Source organism: Bos grunniens, chromosome 17, assembly GCF_055505025.1.
Source record: "Bos grunniens cultivar Pamir isolate PY7600 chromosome 17, Bosgru_T2T1.0, whole genome shotgun sequence".
Classification (NCBI taxonomy): Eukaryota; Metazoa; Chordata; class Mammalia; order Artiodactyla; family Bovidae; genus Bos; species Bos grunniens.
This window is the reverse complement of record NC_141181.1, coordinates 5438415-5457211: the sequence shown is the minus strand read 5'-3', so window position 1 is coordinate 5457211 and position 18797 is coordinate 5438415. Positions and strand designations below refer to the sequence as shown.

General features: G+C 37.1%; 1 protein-coding gene across 11 annotated transcripts in view; it reads right to left on the bottom strand.

Annotated features, from left to right (window-relative positions):
* The window catches only part of FBXW7 (F-box and WD repeat domain containing 7), a 225441-nt gene that overhangs the window by 90065 nt on the left and 116579 nt on the right, over positions 1-18797 (bottom strand). For 10 of the 11 annotated variants that reach the window (XM_086346309.1, XM_086346301.1, XM_086346306.1 and 7 more), the window contains 2 exons: positions 5700-5749; positions 4493-5059 (listed from right to left, as the gene is read on the bottom strand). In XM_086346309.1, coding sequence (XP_086202435.1) covers positions 4493-4990 — 498 coding nt within the window. In that variant the 5' untranslated portion in view covers positions 4991-5059; positions 5700-5749. The remainder of the gene's footprint in view (positions 1-4492; positions 5060-5699; positions 5750-18797) is intronic. The other variant, XM_086346312.1, reaches the window with a different exon arrangement.

Genomic DNA, 18797 nt, shown 5'->3' with positions numbered 1-18797 from the left:
TGATACTCTACCTTAAATATGGGAAAGGAGTCTTTTGTATGGGCTAGACATCTCTTCAGAAAATGAGTTCTTGTTTTTTAAAAATATGGTAAGGCTGTTGACCCAGGGAAGAGTTGGGCATTCCTACCTGGCATTCCTACTCCTACCAAGTTGAATTTAGAATTTGCAAGTAGACTAACAAAATTCACAGAAATAGCACACAACCCCTAATTAAGAAGCACATTTGATGGACTCCAGAGAGACTGGTACATTATCAGCTTCAAACTGTCACTTCTTCCTGTTACAAATTTAGCCCTGAGTCCTCGTAAGTTCAATACTCATTAAATATCACAAAGGAAAGCACCTAACTAAGCAATCTGCACTCTCTAAAGGACAGGTCTGTTGATTTAAAATGTGATATGGTATTAGAAAGTTACCACACTCCAGAGTCTAGAACCTAAACACATTTGTATTCTGAAAATCTTGTTTCGTAATGTTTGCCAAATTCTACCACAGGAGTCAGCATAGTACATGGAAAGAAAAGGGCTTTTTTTTAATTAGGCAAATCCGACTTAAAATCTCTTGCCACTTACACAGTGAAATTTTAACATAACTGTCATAGGAACTTGCGCACAAGATGGACATAATAAACACCAATCTCTTGACTGCTACTACCCTTGACTTTTAACATTATGAAAGTCTGGAATTTTTAACTTATATTATGGATATAGGGTCCCATTAGAATAAATCTTTGGTGACTAGGCAGAAAACAGATTGTCCTAGGAGTTTTGATAGTTTCCATTATGCTTTAAAAAATCAATGCAATGAAGCACCAAAAATGGCTTTTCTCATTAATATCATATTTGTATATATACAGCATGTTCAGGTATGACAAATAAGTAAGTCTAGTGGTCCAAAGGTTATGTTTAAGAAACTGCTCCCCACCACACACACACACAAAAACATTTGAAAGATACGCTGGGTAAAACTGTAATGGAATTCTTAAAATAACTATTACATCTCTACTCTTCTCTGAAGTCATGGTTTAAGAAGATTTCAAAGAAACCGTGGCTTAGGGTAATATCTGTAAAAGTGTCTTGTGTTATAATGTGTTATAATGTGTTTAAAGTGTCATGTTTATACTAATCAGTAATTAAGAGCTGCTCAAAAATAATTTTGAAATAATGAGAGTTTTCCCCTATTTACTATATTTAAAGGATTTATACACATGAGTGACTGATATTTTCTTTTGAAGCAACATAGTACTAGGTGATGCTTTTAAAATGTTGTTTAAAAAAAAAGTGTTGAGAATGATCTTGAAGAAGTGTTTCAAGAACAAACAAAATGGGAAAGAAGCTAATTTCAGACTGACATCCTACTTTGTAGAAGGGTACCTCTGTCTTGGCAATCAAATAGTTTTACATTTTTCTTGCCATATTTATGAAGGCAAATGACCTAAAAATGAATGGCATATCAAAAGCGTGTTACACAAACACAGACACACTCTCTCTCATATACACACAATCACATCTAGCCCTACTGTTGTCACTCCTGTGGCCTTGTGTGTACAACACAATGATTTGTATTCACAACTCAAGAGTTGTAAGGGGAAACAGACTTGAGTTCAGTATGTTTGTTTTTAAGGAGGTAGCTACTGTATAAGACATATCTCAAGTTCTGTTTACCGTTTTATCTTGAAGGGAAAGGAAAGATAAAGCACCCATCAAATCTGTGTGCTGCAAGTTCTCCTACTGAACATTATGATGACTTCTCCTTTAGGACAAGGGTATGTTTCGTCTAGCTGCTTTTCTAGTTTTTCATTTAAAATGCAGCAGAACTCATTGATGGCTGTGCATTGTTGATAAAGGCTTAGCTTTGATTAAACTTCTTTCTTAAATAAGATAATGCAATTAAATACTAAACCCCTCTTCCTCCAACTGAATCCTCAGAAGGTGATGTACATAAACTCCCTCTTTTAAGACAGTAACCTCAAGGAACAGAGATCCAGAGATGGGGACATGAACTGAGCAAACTGCACTCTGAAAGATCTGGGCCTTACCAGCAAGGTGGGGCTGCGCTAGCAGTGTTCAAGCCAAAGCCCCACTCCAACACCTTGAGACAGGGGTGGTAAGAGGCATGAAAACCACCAGCTGAAGCCAGTTCCTTCTTAGGTCAAACCAACTAAACAGAATGTAAACCTGCAGACAAGCTAGGGAAATTAGGGATAAACATATTTTAGAAAGAGTTTAAAATTCACAAGGTGAAGCAAAAATGATATAGCAATGAAAGCATTTACGTGTCTAAGCTATTTCATTGCCGGTCAAGTCAGGTTAAAGAGGATGATGTTAAATCTGTTTGCATGTTGTTTATGGGCGAAATAAAATTTAAAAGTAAGCAAGTAAGAGTGTGAGGATAAACTACTTCAGTCAATATTTATTTTTAATGTCTGTAAAATAAGTACAATAATGAGTTAAAATGCTCCTTTCCAAAGATATGTTTAACTCACAGTCTATTCTATATGGATATTCATGATTTTTATCTAATTTTTAAGTAATAAAGAACCAGAAAGCATGCAAACATAAAGATCTATAAGCGAAGAAGCCTGAGGGGAAAAACAGGATAGAAGTTATGTTACATACCTCATTCATTCTGAGTATAATTCTTCTTAGTTTCTCTCCTCTTTATATAGACCATTAGATAGCAACACTGCCTAAAATATTGATTAAGATATATTCTAACTCCAGCAGAATGCATATGATGTCTTATTGAATTTCCTGTAAATTCAATAGCACCAAAATATAGAGAAAATAAAATTCAATGCAGAAGAGAAGTCAGCACTTTGTTGACTTAGGAGATAGTCAGTAAGACCAAGGTACGTAAAGAAAACTTCTATTTTTCAACTTTGGGTGTGTATGTATTCATAGTCTTTACAACTTAATTTTTATTACAGAAAACTTCAAACATACTTTGTAAACTACATAGAACAGCCACGAACTCCACGTCCCTGTAAACCAGCTTCAACAATTAGCCACTCATGGCCAATCTATACCCTCCTTCTTTTTCTTCCCTTTGGTATTATTTTGAAGCAAAGCCCAAATACTGTATCATTTCATTTTGACTATAATTTGATGGGGGAAAGGGAATGTAACAGAAAGACTGGGAAGTGAGAGAAATGCTGCTTTCTCTCCACAGTCCCTGCCCGCAATTTTAAGTGATACACCCAGGAATGTTTTGAGGAAATAAGCCCATATGCCATGGCAAAGAATTGGCACTGGCAATTCCTGATTTACTGCAGCTTCCTAAACACTTGCCCCTTGCCCTCAGACAGCAGCTCCCTGCCTATCCAGCAAGGATAACGCTGGGAAGCAGCGATAGTTGTGGATAGTAGGAGTGTATCCAGTCTCTAACTGGCACAGCCTCCAAGGACTGTATAAAATGGAATTGTTGTCCTCAGCACTAGATTAGTTAAGTCCCTGAATTGATAGGATTCCTCCAGTTTAGACAGGAGTATAAATGTTCACCTTATAAAACATGTCTATGATTGATTTCATGAGCTACCACCAACTAAGTGGGATAAGGAGGCAGATACAACAGAGCTATCTCCCAGGAAAGGAAAGGAAAACTATAAGCAAGGGAAACAGTGGCAGAAACTTGACAGAAAGTTGGGAATCTAAGTGTATCTTCATATTATCTCCTATTTTTCACAGTCAAATGCCAACCAAAATGGTGTAGTTACCCTATGGTTAGTATTCAAACTGTGTGGAGAAGCAAATGGAGTGCTCTGCTAACATGGAGTCAAGAAAAAAACCCAATTCCTCTGGGGTTCCGAAATGTTTTCATTTTAATAAAATAACTAGAAGAAGAAGAGTAGCGAAGATAGCACCATACATTCTTACTGTTTCATAATGCAGAAAACACATTTCATAATCTTAAACATGCTGGTGTCTAAAGTATTTTAACTTTTGAAAATACTCAGATTTCCTCAATAACCAAATACTAATATTCAAACAGCAATTTCATCTTGTTTACATAACAAAGAGAAAACTGTTTACAAAGAATATACCTTAATAATCACCATAAGAAAACCAATTTGACGTAACTTCTGGTAACTTGTGCCGTGGGGTAAGGCCTGTGAGTACACAGCCCATCAGACCAGCTGCACTTGGTAAATGAGACCTTCACTACTTGATCCACACAAATCATGTTTCACTCCAACCCTCTGCACTGCACACAACCTATTAACCCCTGTCCCAGGGACAAAATTGATGATGAAATTTGGTATTAATGATTTTTCATAGTAATAGGTGCCTTCTCTCCATTTAATAATACTGTCCCATTACCAGGATTTCTAATATCTTCTGTTTAAAAAAAAAAAAAGAAAAACTGGTTCATTTTATTACTATACAACCGAATATTAATTTTGCAAAGATACAAAGACTGTGAGGAAAGTTTCACCACAATTAACACGGATATGTAAAATTTCCCAGGTGAAGAGCAGACTGAAGGTACTCACTTTTGTGGTCTTTGTATAGAACGGGGAGGAGCGCTGGTGAATAGGCAGGTCCACGATACTATTAGAGTTTGTGACACTGTTCCTATGTGTGTGTTCATCTTCCCTGCTGCTGTCATCAGACTGATCAAAGTCATCACTCTCCTGGTCCATTTCCTCTTCCTCTTCATCCTCCTCATCTTGTTCACCAGCATGTTCTTCGTCTTCCTCTTGTTCTTCCTGGTTTCCAGAGGAGTCCTCATCTACGGAAATAAACCGGTTGTTGTTCTCTTCCAGCTGCCCTTGCTGGGGATCGTTCTGGTCTCCAGGCCTAGGCTCCGCTCCCACGACTTCCCCATTCCTCGCCGCGTGCTCCTCCTCCTGGTGTCTGGGCTGCTGCTGCTCCTCCTCCAGCACACGGTTCATCTGCTCCTCATCAGCCTGGCTTGAGGAAGGGTTACCTCTCAGAGAGCCTCCAGTGCGTCGTCTTTTGCTGCCCACAGAGAGCAGTTCCTGATTCATTTCCAAAAGCCAGCTTGCTACTTCTTGGACCTTGGCTAGGCTATCAGAAGATGCAAAGGTTTTCACATTCTGTAGAGAAAAATGAGGGGGGAAGAAAGGTTTTTAAATTTACATTATATTCTACTTTCATGTTGTATGTCTGTACTCCAAATTTTAATACAGATTGTAAAAAGATTAGATGCCATGCAGACATTAAAATGTTCTTTTGAAATCAAGAGAAACTTTAAAAAGTTATGAGACTTTATAAAGATACACAAAAGTCATATAGTAAATAGCTTTATTTTAATCTCCTTTTAAAAATAATTTTAGAACGAAGGTTTATAGTTTATTTGCTTTGACCAACACAACACAATCTAACCAACAAAATATTCTTAAATTTTAGATCAGTAGCTCATAAACTATACCCTTAACCAAACTTCCACAAAATGTTAAAAAGTATATCAGAAAAAACCTATTCAATGCTCAGTTAAGTACAGGAAATGCTGAGATAAACCAAGATTAAAAGGCTTTTTTTTTTTTTTTAAACCTTAGGAATTTCCCAAACTTTTCTGATCACAGAAGTTTGCCTTTAGACAGTTTTCTGAGTTCCAAATATAATCACTATGATTTTTGTTTTTCATAATGAGTATAAATCAACCAGACAGCAAATAAATTAAAAAGTTTATTTCAAAGAAAAGAAAAGAAAAAAAAAAAATTCATAAGTTCATACCCTCTGACCCAGTCACTCCACTTCTGGCAATCTATCCTAAGGAAGTATTCCTAAAACAGAAAAAAAAAGTGATGCAGAGGATACTCACTGCAGCTTTATCCACAAAAACAAAAATAAACATAAATGCAAATTAAAAGAATCAAAACCCAAATGTTCAAGACAAAGGAGCCCATGAGATGGGATATGTTTAGTGTATCTAAACTAAATACCTCTAAACATGTTGCTCATAAAAAAACTTGTGAAAACATGGATGTTATACTATGTGAAGGGCAAAATGCAGGACATTATACGATCACAGAATGATTTTTAAACTGCATAATGACTAGATTGAAAACAATATTTCAAAATATAAACTGCATTTAGGCAGTGGTATGATAGGTGCTTTAACTCAATTTTTACTGTATTTCTCAAATTTTATGTGTCAAGCATGTTTACTTTTATGCTTTTAACAGTGGCTTTAAAATTTGATCTGATATAGAATCTTTCCATAACGTTCCTTCTTAGATTTCATCCTTTGCAAATATCTACATGGACATAACTGAGGTTACAGAAAATAATGCCAACACATTGCACAAGTCGATATAAAATCCCTTTAAAAAGTATCTTTAAGGATTTCAAGAGAAGGAAATACAATATTCATTTTCTATCATGTCCCAAGAGTAACTACTTTATGTTACAATGATCTTGAAATAAAACAGCCTTATCCACTTTCCCAATCCTTGCCAATAGATGGTCACTCCCCCAAAGGTCCACAGGTCTCACTGCAAGCTTTAAGATGGGGTCAAGAAAGTCCAAAAGATAGTTTTAAAACAGCAGTATTTCATTTTATTTTCTATAATCAATCATTTCTAAGAAATAAGCTACAGTTGGGGGGAAAATTCTTGAATTTTAATTACACTAGAAGTTCAAATAAAGAAAGAGCTTTAAAGATGGACCCCTGAGACACTCCATCATCCTAAAAGAAGAGGAATAGCCAGCAAAGATGACTAAGTAGGAAAACCAAGAAAGAGTGGTACTGGTGAAGCCAAGTTGAGAAAGCTTACCCAGCAGGAGGAAATAAATGATGACAAGAATGGCTATGGATGAAGTAGGACGACGACAAAGAACTGACCACTGCATTCAGTAACACACAAGTCACTACTGTAGAAGCAGTTTCTATTAGGTGAAGTCTGATACTGATAAAAGTAGAATTAAGAGACTGGGAAAGCAAAATAGTATTAATTAAATACTTTAAACTTATCTCTTTCACCATATTTCTTAATGTGGGAACAGTTGGAAGGAAGTCAGATGAAAAATAACATAAAAATGAAAAACACACACACACACACCTGCACGCACACATGCAGTACCTCTGTGTACATAACGGGAAATCTGCTATACACAGGTTTTCTTCAAAGCTAGACTCAAACTCTTGCTTTAGTAACTGTGTCTAAAGTTTAGCTCTCCTAACACTAACAAGAACATTTTGTACTTGGATACTGATGCACAGAACAACATGAAGTAAGCGACATTGCCTGGTATAATGCAAGTTCCAAAAAAGTTGCTCTTTGTGTACCCAACCTAACAGGCGTATTTTCACAAGATTAAAACAGGTTAAATGACGTATTAAGAACAACTTACCAAAATAAAAAAAGAGAGAGAGAGAACAAAGGTCATAAAACACATCATAAAGAATGTGTGTAAAGAAGAGAGGAGACTGTTGGTAAGCAGTTTACCTATCAACAAATAGAAAGTTTATAACTGGCATTTCTAAAATAGTATCAGTATTGGTCAACAAAGAACACTTCTAATTATGAACGACAACACAAATGACTATCGTTGTATAACTTGAGTGTTATATTGAGAACAGAGAAGAAACCTGTTAAGCCAGTAAAAGTTACTGACGCATACTTACAGTGAGGCATGTAAACAGATTTCAAAGTAATACAGATTCTTATAGATTAATAATGGTATATCCAAGTAGAAGAATCAGATTTAAAGAAAAGTCAATAAAAAACATGTAATAACAAAGTGGAAAGTCAAATTACAAGAATTCTAGAATATCTAAAGAGGCTGAAAATATCCAATTAATAGATTTACATAAAAATTTCTATGCATCAAATTTTATTGGATTGGATTTTTCTGACTCATTTTGAGAGTGGAAAACAGTAATAAATATATAGAAATTAAGAGAAAAAAATTTCACTTTCTGTTGGTATTAATTTAAAAAAACAGTATTTTAGGAAATTCATTCTTTCTAATAATAATCTATTAAATAAATCAATGACCAAATTAAAATAATAAATATCTAATAACTAACAAAATCAGAATCAACTATTAAACACTTTTAAGGGGGAAAAATTTTAAAGATAGTTAAAATAGTTTATTTAAAAAAAAAAAAAAATTTAAGCACCCATAATCTAAAACTTGAAAACTGCCATACAGGAAATGTTCATAAATGGGGTATTAATAAAAGCATATTTTTGCTTTTCAAAATTCTAATTTTAAACTTTTTTAGAGAAAACTTCTGTATGATTTAGGACACTTGTGTCATATGTAACACAACCACCAACAAACAGAATCCTATGCCCTAAAAAAAAATATGTAAACTTTAAGAGTGTTCTTTTATTTCTGAATCTTACCAGTATATGATGTCAAGATACATCAAATACATGACTTACATTTTTACCAACAACCAGTGAGACTGAACTTGAGGTCGATAAAACAAACTCTGATGGCTAATATATTTTGACATTAAATTGCATGATTTTTTTTGACAACTGAGCATGATGAGACTGGAAATGATTTAAGGTCAAGAATAATACTGATAAAAGAAAATCATGGAAATTTTAAATTGAAAACGCTCCGCACTTCACAAAGTGAAAGAGTTCAAAGAGATTCAGTATTTCTCAAGTTTGCTAGCTTCAAGCTGCTGCTGCTGCTGCCAAGTCGCTTCGGTCATGTCGGAGTCTGTGTGACCCCAGCAAAGCAGGAACCAGAAGGTGACATTATCAACTGGGCTTTCTTTCATGTGCCTCAGTCTGCATAACTAAATATGCCAAAGTCCTGACACTGACACTGGCCTCTTCTCCAAAACCGGAATCACTACAATGTTAGAAGATTATTACTCTAAAACACTCACTGAGCACTCAGTATATATATTCCAGGCACAGATTAATTTTCTAGAGCATGTGTGCTCAGTTGTGTCCAACTCTTTGCAACTCGATGGACTGTAGTCTGCCAGGCTCCTCTGTCCAGGGAATTTTCCAGTCAAGAATACTGGAGTCGGTTCTCATTACCTTCTCCAGGGGATCTTCCCAACCCAGGGATTAAATATGCATCTCTTGCATCTCCTGCATTGACGGGTGCAATTTTTACCACTGAGCGACCTGGGAAGCCCCTAATTTTCTAGAGGATAATGTTTAAAAATGTCAATCAATGACTTTTAACCTGAACCTATGGTAAAATTAAATTTTACAATACAACTCTTTATGCATGTATTTAAACAAATCTAAAACAATGGTTTCAGAGAGAAGGAATGATGAAATGGTTAAACCTAAAGTCTCTATAAATCACTATGCTTAATTAAATTTTATTATTCACAGTAATTGTGTTCTATAAAGTTGTCATAAATACCAAACAAGTGTTTTCAACAGAAATACAAGACTAAGTTCCTGCAAGCCTCTAGTCACGTTTTTGCCAACTGATCAATACATAATCTTTTCCTATGTGTATTTCTCAAGACATGCTATTCATTAATAATATATAATACATTTATTAACACTGAAGTCAGTCAACTGAATGAAGCTTATCTAACAAGTATGCTCTCCATAAGGCACATCACAACACCAGGCAGCACCTCAAAGCAGCGTAGGGATCATCTTAAACAGCAAAGTCACCGTAACAAGTACGGCAAGCTTGTAGTGAAAATATTTCACTAAACAGACCACGAAATGGACACTTGTTTAGGATATGAAAGCTGAAAGAAGAAACCAGAATGCCACCTTGTTCAACCTCAGATGGGAAAGTCCATGAAGGTGACTCAAATACTTTGCCACTCTATGCATGCAAACATCTACAAATTACTGTGAAAGCACCATAAGTACTGAATTTTGGTGCTACAAATAAATTTTAATGAGTAGGCAAATTCACAAATGAAGAACCTTCAAATAATGAGGCTGGATTTACGTACTGTATCTAAATCCTGTAGATAGTACACCGATTGTGATTCAAGAGCCACACAGTATTCTGAGATATCTACCTGTGAAGAAGCCACAGCATTACTTATTTCTTGCTACGGTTCTGGTAAACTACAAAGGATAAATGACCAAAGAAATTAAAAGCTCAGTATAGGTATTCATCACTAAATTTTTCACATAGGAATCAAAAGAGCAGATAGCCCATATTAAGACTTTGTGTACAATAATGGCTGGAGACAGAAAAGGGAGCAGGGGTACCACTTCCCCTCCTATCAAATGGGGAGCACAGGCTTCTCCTGGCAACAGCAAAGTCCAGAGAGGCCTGAACTAAGGGCATCTAAAGGAAGAGATGCTCATCAAAGCTACGGTTTTTCCAGCAGTCATGTATGGAGGTGAGAGTTGGACTATAAAGAAAGCTGAGTACTGAAAAATTGATGCTTTTGAACTGTGGTGTTGGAGAAGACTCTTGAGAGTCCCTTGGACTGCAAGGAGATCCAACCAGTCAATCCTAAAGGAGATCAGTCCTGAATATTCATTGGAAGGAGTGATGCTGAAGCTGAAACTCTTAATACTTTGGCCATCTGATGCAAAGAAATGACTCACTGGAAAAGACCCTGATGCTGGGAAAGACTGAAGGCGGGAGGAGAAGGGGATGACAAGAGGATGAGATGGTTGGATGGCATCACGGACTTAATGGACATGAGTTCGAGCAAGCTCCGGGAGTTGGTGATGGACAAGGAAGCCTGGTATTTTTCAGTCCATGGGGTTGCAAAGAGTCGGACGTGACTGAGCAACTGAACTGAACCGATTATGATAACTGCTATTCAAAAAAATTCAATAATTAGGTTACTGAGATAAAAGAGAAATACTGTGACTTTCCCCAAGTTCCAAAAAATATAGGTGACTTTTAGTCATTATAGCTGGTTAATTTAACAGCACTTCAGACCTAATTTCAGTGGTTTTTTTTTTTAAGTTTCTCATGAACTTTTAACAGATGCTTATGAACACTGTTTCACAAAAGACGTTTGATTATTCATAACCATTTGAACTGCTTATATTAGGCTGCCTAAAGGAGTTATAAAGCAGGCACAGTATTAGCTGTTAAAGTGAGCTCTGAGAGTCTATCTCAGAGGGAATTAGAGTTGTGAGCCTCCAAAGAAGATTCCCAGGCAAAGACTAACTTTGAAATCACAGTAGTCACTGAGGAATACTGGTTACCTGACGTACAGTGGGTGATCTAAGAAATCTGCCAAAGCCTCCAAAGGACTGTGCGATACTAACATTTTCAGAAATCACTATGATTGATCTACAGGCATTTAAGAAGTTTTAAGACATAGATGGCAGGAAAAATCAACCAAACTGTACTCATCATCAAAGCTTGGAATCACTTTCTGTAAGCAGGTTCGGTTTGTCCCTGAATCCTAAAAGAGCCTCCGTAATCACCAAGATTTCTTCTCTGACCACACCACTTAGTAAAACTCCAACTTCATATTCTGAACTCTCTATATGACAAATTAATATTTATTATTAATCACTATGCTCAAACTGATTAAAAGTAAGTATCTGGAAAACATACTAAATACCACTTACTTAGTATCACTCTGCTACTCAAAATCCACCAAGAGTTTCCCATCTCACTCACAAAGAGTTATTTTTTCTTAATTGTTGCCTGTATGATATATGCCATCCCATCGAGCTCATATTCTGCTATTCTCTTTTTCACTTTGGCACTCTTTCTGAAAGAGGAAAACATGCTGCTGCCTCAGAGTTTCTGCACTGGATACAGCTTCTGCCTGAATGCTCTCCCTGACATATCTGCATGGTTCTTTCCATTATTTTCTTTAGGACTCTTTTCAAACAACCTTTAATAAACTCACTTTTCCTAATAATCTTATTTTAAATAATCATTTCCTTCAGTTCAGTTGCTAAGCCGTGCCCAACTCTTTGCGACCCCATGGACTGCAGCACACCAGGCTTCCCTGTCCATCACCAACTCCCATTACTCAAATTCACGTCCATCAAGTCAGTGATGCCATCCAACCATCTCACCCTCTGTCAGCCCCTTCTCCACCTGCCTTCAATCTTGCCCAGCCTCAGGGTCTTTTCCAATGAGTCAGTTCTTCACATCAGGTGGCCAAAGTATTGGAGTTTCAGCTTCAGCATCAGTCCTTCCAATGAACATTCAAGACTGATTTCCCTTAGGATGGACTGGTTGGATTTCCTTGCAGTCCAAGGGACTCTCAAGAGTCTTCTCCAACACCACAGTTCAAAAGCATCAATTCTTCAGCACTCAACCTTCTTTATAGTCCCAACTCTCACATCCATACATGACTACTGAAAAACCATAGCTTTGACTAGACGGACCTTTGCTGGCAAAGTAATGTCTTTGCTTTTTAATATTCTGTCTAGGTTGGTCATAGCTTTTTTTCCAAGGAGCAAGTGCCCTTTAATTTCATGACTGCAGTCACCATCTGCAGTGATTTTGGAGCCCAAAACAATAAAGTGTCTTACACATTCCATTGTTTTCCCATCTATTTGCCATGAAGTGATTGGACTGGATGCCATGATCTTCGCTTTCTGATGTTGAGTTTTAAGCAAACTTTTTCACTCTCCTCTTTCACTTTCATCAAGAGGCCCTTTAGCTCTTCTTCACTTTCTGCCATAAGGATGGTGTCATGTGCATATCTGAGGTTATTGATATTTCTCCTGGCAATCTTGATTCCAGCTTGTGCTTCATCCAGGCTGGCATTTCTCATGATGTACTCTGTATATAAGTTAAATAAGCAGGGTGACAATATACTGCCTTGATGTACTCCTTTTCCTATTTGGAACCAGTCTGTTGTTCCATGTCCAGTTCTAACTGTTGCTTCCTGACCTGCATACAGGTTTCTCAATAGCAGGTCAGGTGGTCTGGTATTCCCATCTCTTTCAGAATTTTCCACAGTTTGTTGTGATCCACACAGTCAAAGGCTTTGATGTAGTCAATAAAGCAGAAGTAGATGTTTTCTGGAACTCTCTTGCTTTTTTGAAGATCCAATGGATGTTGGCAATTTGATCTCTGGTTCCTCTGCCTTTTCTAAATCCAGCTTGAACATCTGGAAGTTCACGGTTCACGTATCATTGAAGCCTGGCTTGGAGAATTTTGAGCATTACTTTGCTAGTATTTTTCACTCCCTTGCATCACATTATTCCCCCTTCCCCTTTGCCCTGCTTCATTCTTCTCCACAGTACTGTATCAACACACTGGAATATTGTCTGTTATATACAGGGCCCATCTATCTATCCATTAATTTCTTCCTATATTATCTGCCTCCTCCCACTAGAATTTAAGCTACATAAGGAAAGAGACTTTCCTTTTTCACCAGTATTTTCAGGACCTACAAAAATCCTTGGCTTAGTAGGTCCTCAACACATTTACTGAGTAAATAGTTATTAAATCTTGTTAAAGCCAGCCATGTGCTGAGCAATTTTTCCTCATTAAAGAAGACCTACAAGCCAGATACAAAAAAGTACCAATTATTTAAAACACAGTATTTAAAGTTGTGATCTGTACTGAACAAGCACTTACAGTACTCTTGAAATTGAGAGGATATAAATCTAAAACCTTAACATTTTTTATAAATTATCATCCTCTAAGTCATAAAAATAATTTTTACCTTTATCAATTTTTTTGCTATTTTCAGCACATGCTATAAAAAATGTGTGACTAAAAAGATTACTACTTCAAAAACACATAAGAAATTAAAAAAAAATAAATTTAAAAAAATAAATAAATAAAATAACAACAACAAAAAAAAAATCCACATAATTTGTTGAGTATTTCTAGTTCCACATCTCACATAGTGCAGCCAACTGGGAAATCATATGTGCAGCTTAAAAGTGAAAGTGTTTTAGGGACTGCAAAATGGGCTGAACAGATTCTCAGTGCTGTAGATTAACAAGATAAACAACACAGGGCACATCATACAAGTATTCATATAAGCAGCCAGTATTCGTTAAGTTTTAGGGTTCTGAACTGAACATTTCAAATTCACACGCCTCATCAATCACATGCATCTTCACTAGAAAGGATGCATAACTATTTCTCAGCTCACATGACAATATCTACTTTTTATATGTTATTTAACTTACAGTACATATTTCTGTCTGGCCACATTTAATTCCTCATCCCCATTCAACTCCACTACATCTGCAATCTGGGTTTACTAAACTGAAACTGAATTTCACACTGGTTGCCAAATCCCACTGGGTCTTTTGCCATTTTTGTAGCTTTTTACAGGACTGGCAATGACTTCCCCTCTCTTTACAACTCTCACGCCTCTTAGTCTCCCTTGAGATCATCCTTTCCTTGGTATTGTCCCGCAGGCAGCTCCTTTGTTCTTCACTGCCAGCTCCTTCCTTCTCTGAAATTTCTTTGCAACCTTGGGTTTTAAGTATCACACAGAAGTTAATGACAACCAACTCCACTCTCCAGCCAAACTCCTCCACTGAGTCCACTAGCTTTATCAAGATATCCCACAGTTGCCCCAAATTCATTATTTTAAAACCCAAATTCCTGTGCACTCTCAGAATTCTTAGATCCTCTTCCTATTTTCTCTCAGTGAATGGAACTGTATTCTAGTCAGTTGCAGATTTAGAAAATCTGAATGGCTTGCCCTCTTCAACTTCCTTCTACTATCCTCTCCCCTGAGCAATTCAATTCTAAAGCCATAAAGTGGAGTCAGGTGTGTGGGGGGGATGGTGGGAGGAAAGAGCCTGACCAAGAAGGCTGAGGAGGGATCCAAACAGTGGAGAAGAAGGCAGAAAGGTGTTAGAGCCCACAGGGATATTCAGGGTGTGGGGGCCACTGCTCAGATACCCCTTCAACAGAATCTGCTATGGGAGCAGAGCTGCTCCATAGCCCCCAGGTACCTCATCCTGGAATCCACTCTAACAGTAATACCTGCCACGCTTCCTCTAGGCTTCCCCAGCAAAACAAATGACGGAGCATGGCAGGAATGCCCCAACAGCTAACTCTGTCTGGATGAGACTACCTGCACATCTGTTTCTCTGGGGAACCTGACCTGACACAGAAGGTATTCATGTACTGTTGTCAAAAACACTTAGGATGATATAAAAATGTTCTGGAAGACACCACAAAATGGTTATCTTCATTAAACAAAGGCCATTTCACTCTAGAATATTTAAAGAATATCATCTGCTATGTAAAGAAATCCAGTGGCTTAGCTAAGGAAAAGTTCTCAACAGGGTATGTGAGCTGAAAGGGGTCCTTTTAAGACAACAGAAGAACAGAGTTTGTTTTGTAGTAATACTGTGAAGATGAAGAATGGCTGCAGATTTCACACTCTTCAGTCTCTAATGGTTTTGACTTCAAGGGACAAGATTTTTGGATTTAAAAGGAAAATGCCCTTCTGGAAAACACTGTGTTACAAAAAGGAAACTTGAAATGTTTCCACTGCTGCTGGAGCTCCAGTGAAGAAGATACCAGCAAGTCTCAAGTCTCATGAGAAACCACCTGGGGAAGCCGCAGAACACACTGAACTCAGGTTCGTTCCCTTTCAAAACAAGTGTATCAATGAACAGGTTCTCTTTTCCTGAATCATCTGATAGCGAGAAGCTGACTTGAAAAAAAAAAAAAAAAAGAGTAAGCAGCAGCAGTCTAATACATTCAAGATGAGTTTTACTGATCTGCACGGAAAAGTTCTGGATTTCTACGAAGAAAAGAATATCCTGCTATTCATAGGAAACAATGAACATTATAATGCAGTTTCAACTTCTCATACATTTGAACAATCTTTTATTTATTCAGTGAACATTTAAAATAGTAAGCTAAAAAACTGCTCTCATTTCAGTTGAAAGAAAAATTTGTATGCGCTTGCTTATCTCATGTTTGACCCTGAATGGTATTTCTAAAGCAAAAACCAAGCAAAAGAGGTAAATATAATTTTTAAGATTCAAAAACAATACTTTCAGCATATATGAGCCTATAAAAGAAGTAATTTTCTAACTGTTTGGCCTATATTTGAAATAAAAGAAGTAATTTTCTAACTGTTTGGCCTATATTTGAACTTGACCATGTCACTGAATAAGCAAATGCTTTTTCAAAGTATTATATAAAATTGTGTCTAGACAATATTTTCATTCATATTACTTTGGCTTATGGTTTTGGTTGCTTTACTATTCAACACTGTCAATAAATTTTCATGTTGTTAAAATTAATTTACAACCTTTATTTAAATTAAATCTGCTGAGTCTACATGAAGAAAAATTAAGTCCCATTTTGGTTTAAGCTAGTTACATGAAATGTATTACATTTCTTATGAGTTCTCAAAATTCATGGAATGATAAGAGATTAACCTCTCTTTTCTTTTTTTGGCCACACTGTGTGGCTTGTGGGATCTTCGTTCTCTGACCAGGGATTGAACCCAGGCCCTCAACAGTGAAAGCAACAAGTCCTAACCACTGGACCACAGGGGAATTCCCTAAAATAGATAAAGTAAGGGAAGCTTAATTACCAGGGTGTTGTATTTTTCCCAAGAAAAGTTGGCTAAAATGTTTAGTCCTGAATACTGGGGCAGAAAGGAGGAATGCTCTTACTTGTACAGTAGCAAAAATCTGTGATAAGGCCTATTTGGACAAGGTTAATAAAGTTTAAAAAAAAGAAAAAACGAATTTCCTCTGTCTGCTCAATTAACTTGAATTGGAGCTGACATCCTTGGTAGGAAGGAAGAAACTACACAAAAAGAAGAGGTTAATAAATTTGCCAAATATAAACATGTTCACAGGGGGGAAAAAGCATCCTATACTCAAAAGAGCACTGACAATTATCAATGAATCACTGTATCTACCTCTTAACTGTTAAGCTACCGCGAGTCATTGATAGAATAAATTTAAAGTGTTTCCCCAGTGTAAGAATACTGAGGAAGGCTGGAAGTGAATATTAGTGTTAGGACAAACTGAAATTACGCTTACTTAATAGGAAGCAATGAGAGCAACACAGCATCACTCCTGGGATATTCCTGTCAACAAATCCATGAACTGAGTCCACAAATGAGGAAACAGGAAACAAACTCAAATTAAGGGTCCTAGTTCAAAATGGCCTGCAATCTTCAGGAGTTAAAGGGATGGGGGGAAAAAAAAACAGATCAGGGACTATTCTGGATACATGATCATAAATGCAACACATGATATTGAATGGACTCTTGTCCTTATACGAGATACTGTTTGAACAACTGGTGAAACTCAAATGGGGCCTAAAGAACAGACAATCTAATATACCAACATCCTGATTTTAATGGCTATATTGTGGTTATTCAAAAGAATGTCGCTGTTTATAAGAAATACATACTCAAGTGTCTGAGGGTGACAACATCATTTTGACGACTTATCAAACGGTTCTGGGGCAAAATAAATTCTTAGTACTGTACCTGGAACTTTTCTGAATGTTAAATAAGGGGGGAAAGGAGAAATCTGGATATTATCTTGCTTCCCATCATCTGTTACAAACTACCCTTGCCTGTCCCCACATCTCTGTCACCCACTTACTTCATCCCTAAGTCTACGTGAGTCCACCTCTTAAATAGCCTTACACTGGATCCCACCTTTCTAGTACTGCTTAATAAGCACATGCTATCTGCTTCTTGCCCAAACGATTTGAATAGCGTCCCTAGTAATCTCCCTGTCATTGTCTCCCGCCCCTCTCATCTACCCTCTATACTGCTGCCAGAACAGGAAATGTCAACAACTCAGCAGCAGTTGCTAAACTTTTTACATGCCGAACCCTTTGTTCAAATGAGAGAAAAGCATTGAACAGGTGAAGAGAGAGCAGGGGAGAAGAGAAACAGCGTGCACAGAGAGAATCAGCAACCCTCGGGTGACTGCAGAACTTCTGAAAACTACTGCTCTGTAGGATAAACCTAAACTCCTAAGCACAGTACACAAGACACACCTAATCTGGTCTCACTTCCATCCAGCTTCAATACACACTGGTCTGCCTTTATATTCAATAATTTTTCTCACAGCCTATAAACTAAAAAGCTTGGTGATTACAGATTTTTAAAACATAAAACTATAAGTGTCCATCTAAAGTTGTTAGTAGATATTTCTATTTCTTTGTGATAGTTTAAGACTGAAGTCTACTGAAAAAACTCGACGACTGTGCAGAATATCTCCTACAAGTCTTTCGGTGCTTCCCTTGTGGCTCAGTTGGTAAAGAATCCATCTATGATACGAGGAACCTGGGTTCAATCTCTGGGTTGGGAAGAACTCCTGGAGAAGGGAATGGCTACCCACTCCACTATTCTGGCCTGGAGAACTTCATGGACAGTATAGTCCATGGGGTTGCAAAGAACTGGACACGACTGAGTGACCTGCACTTCACTTTCACAAGTCTTTTAGGTAGAGTGGTTATCATCACTGCTTGGAGCAAGAAGGGTGTCAGGTTTGGATATGAAAGCTGAAATCTGGGTTAGAAAGGTAAATGATCACAGAATTCAGTCAATATTGTAATTCAGCTGTTCACCATTCAAATATTTTAAAAGTGGAAAAAATGGGTAAAACACAAATAGTTGACTATTTACCCTCTAATAGTTGACTATTAGACAGTTGATAAACATATGAAAATGTACTCAATAACATCAGCCATCAAGGAAATGCAAATTAAATCACATGCAAAAACAACTTCTCATTCACAAGAATTACTAAAATTAAAAGCAACCAAACACCACCAAATGTTGGGGAAACAGGAAACAACTGAAACTCTTGTACTTGGCTCCTGGGCTTATAAAACGGTCTCACCGCCGGAGAAAACCCCTTGGTGGTTTCTTATGAAAACACACACTCTTTGGGCTAGCACATACACTCCTAGCTACCTAACCAAGACAGATGTCTACCAGAAAGGTCGGTACAAGAATGCTTGTAT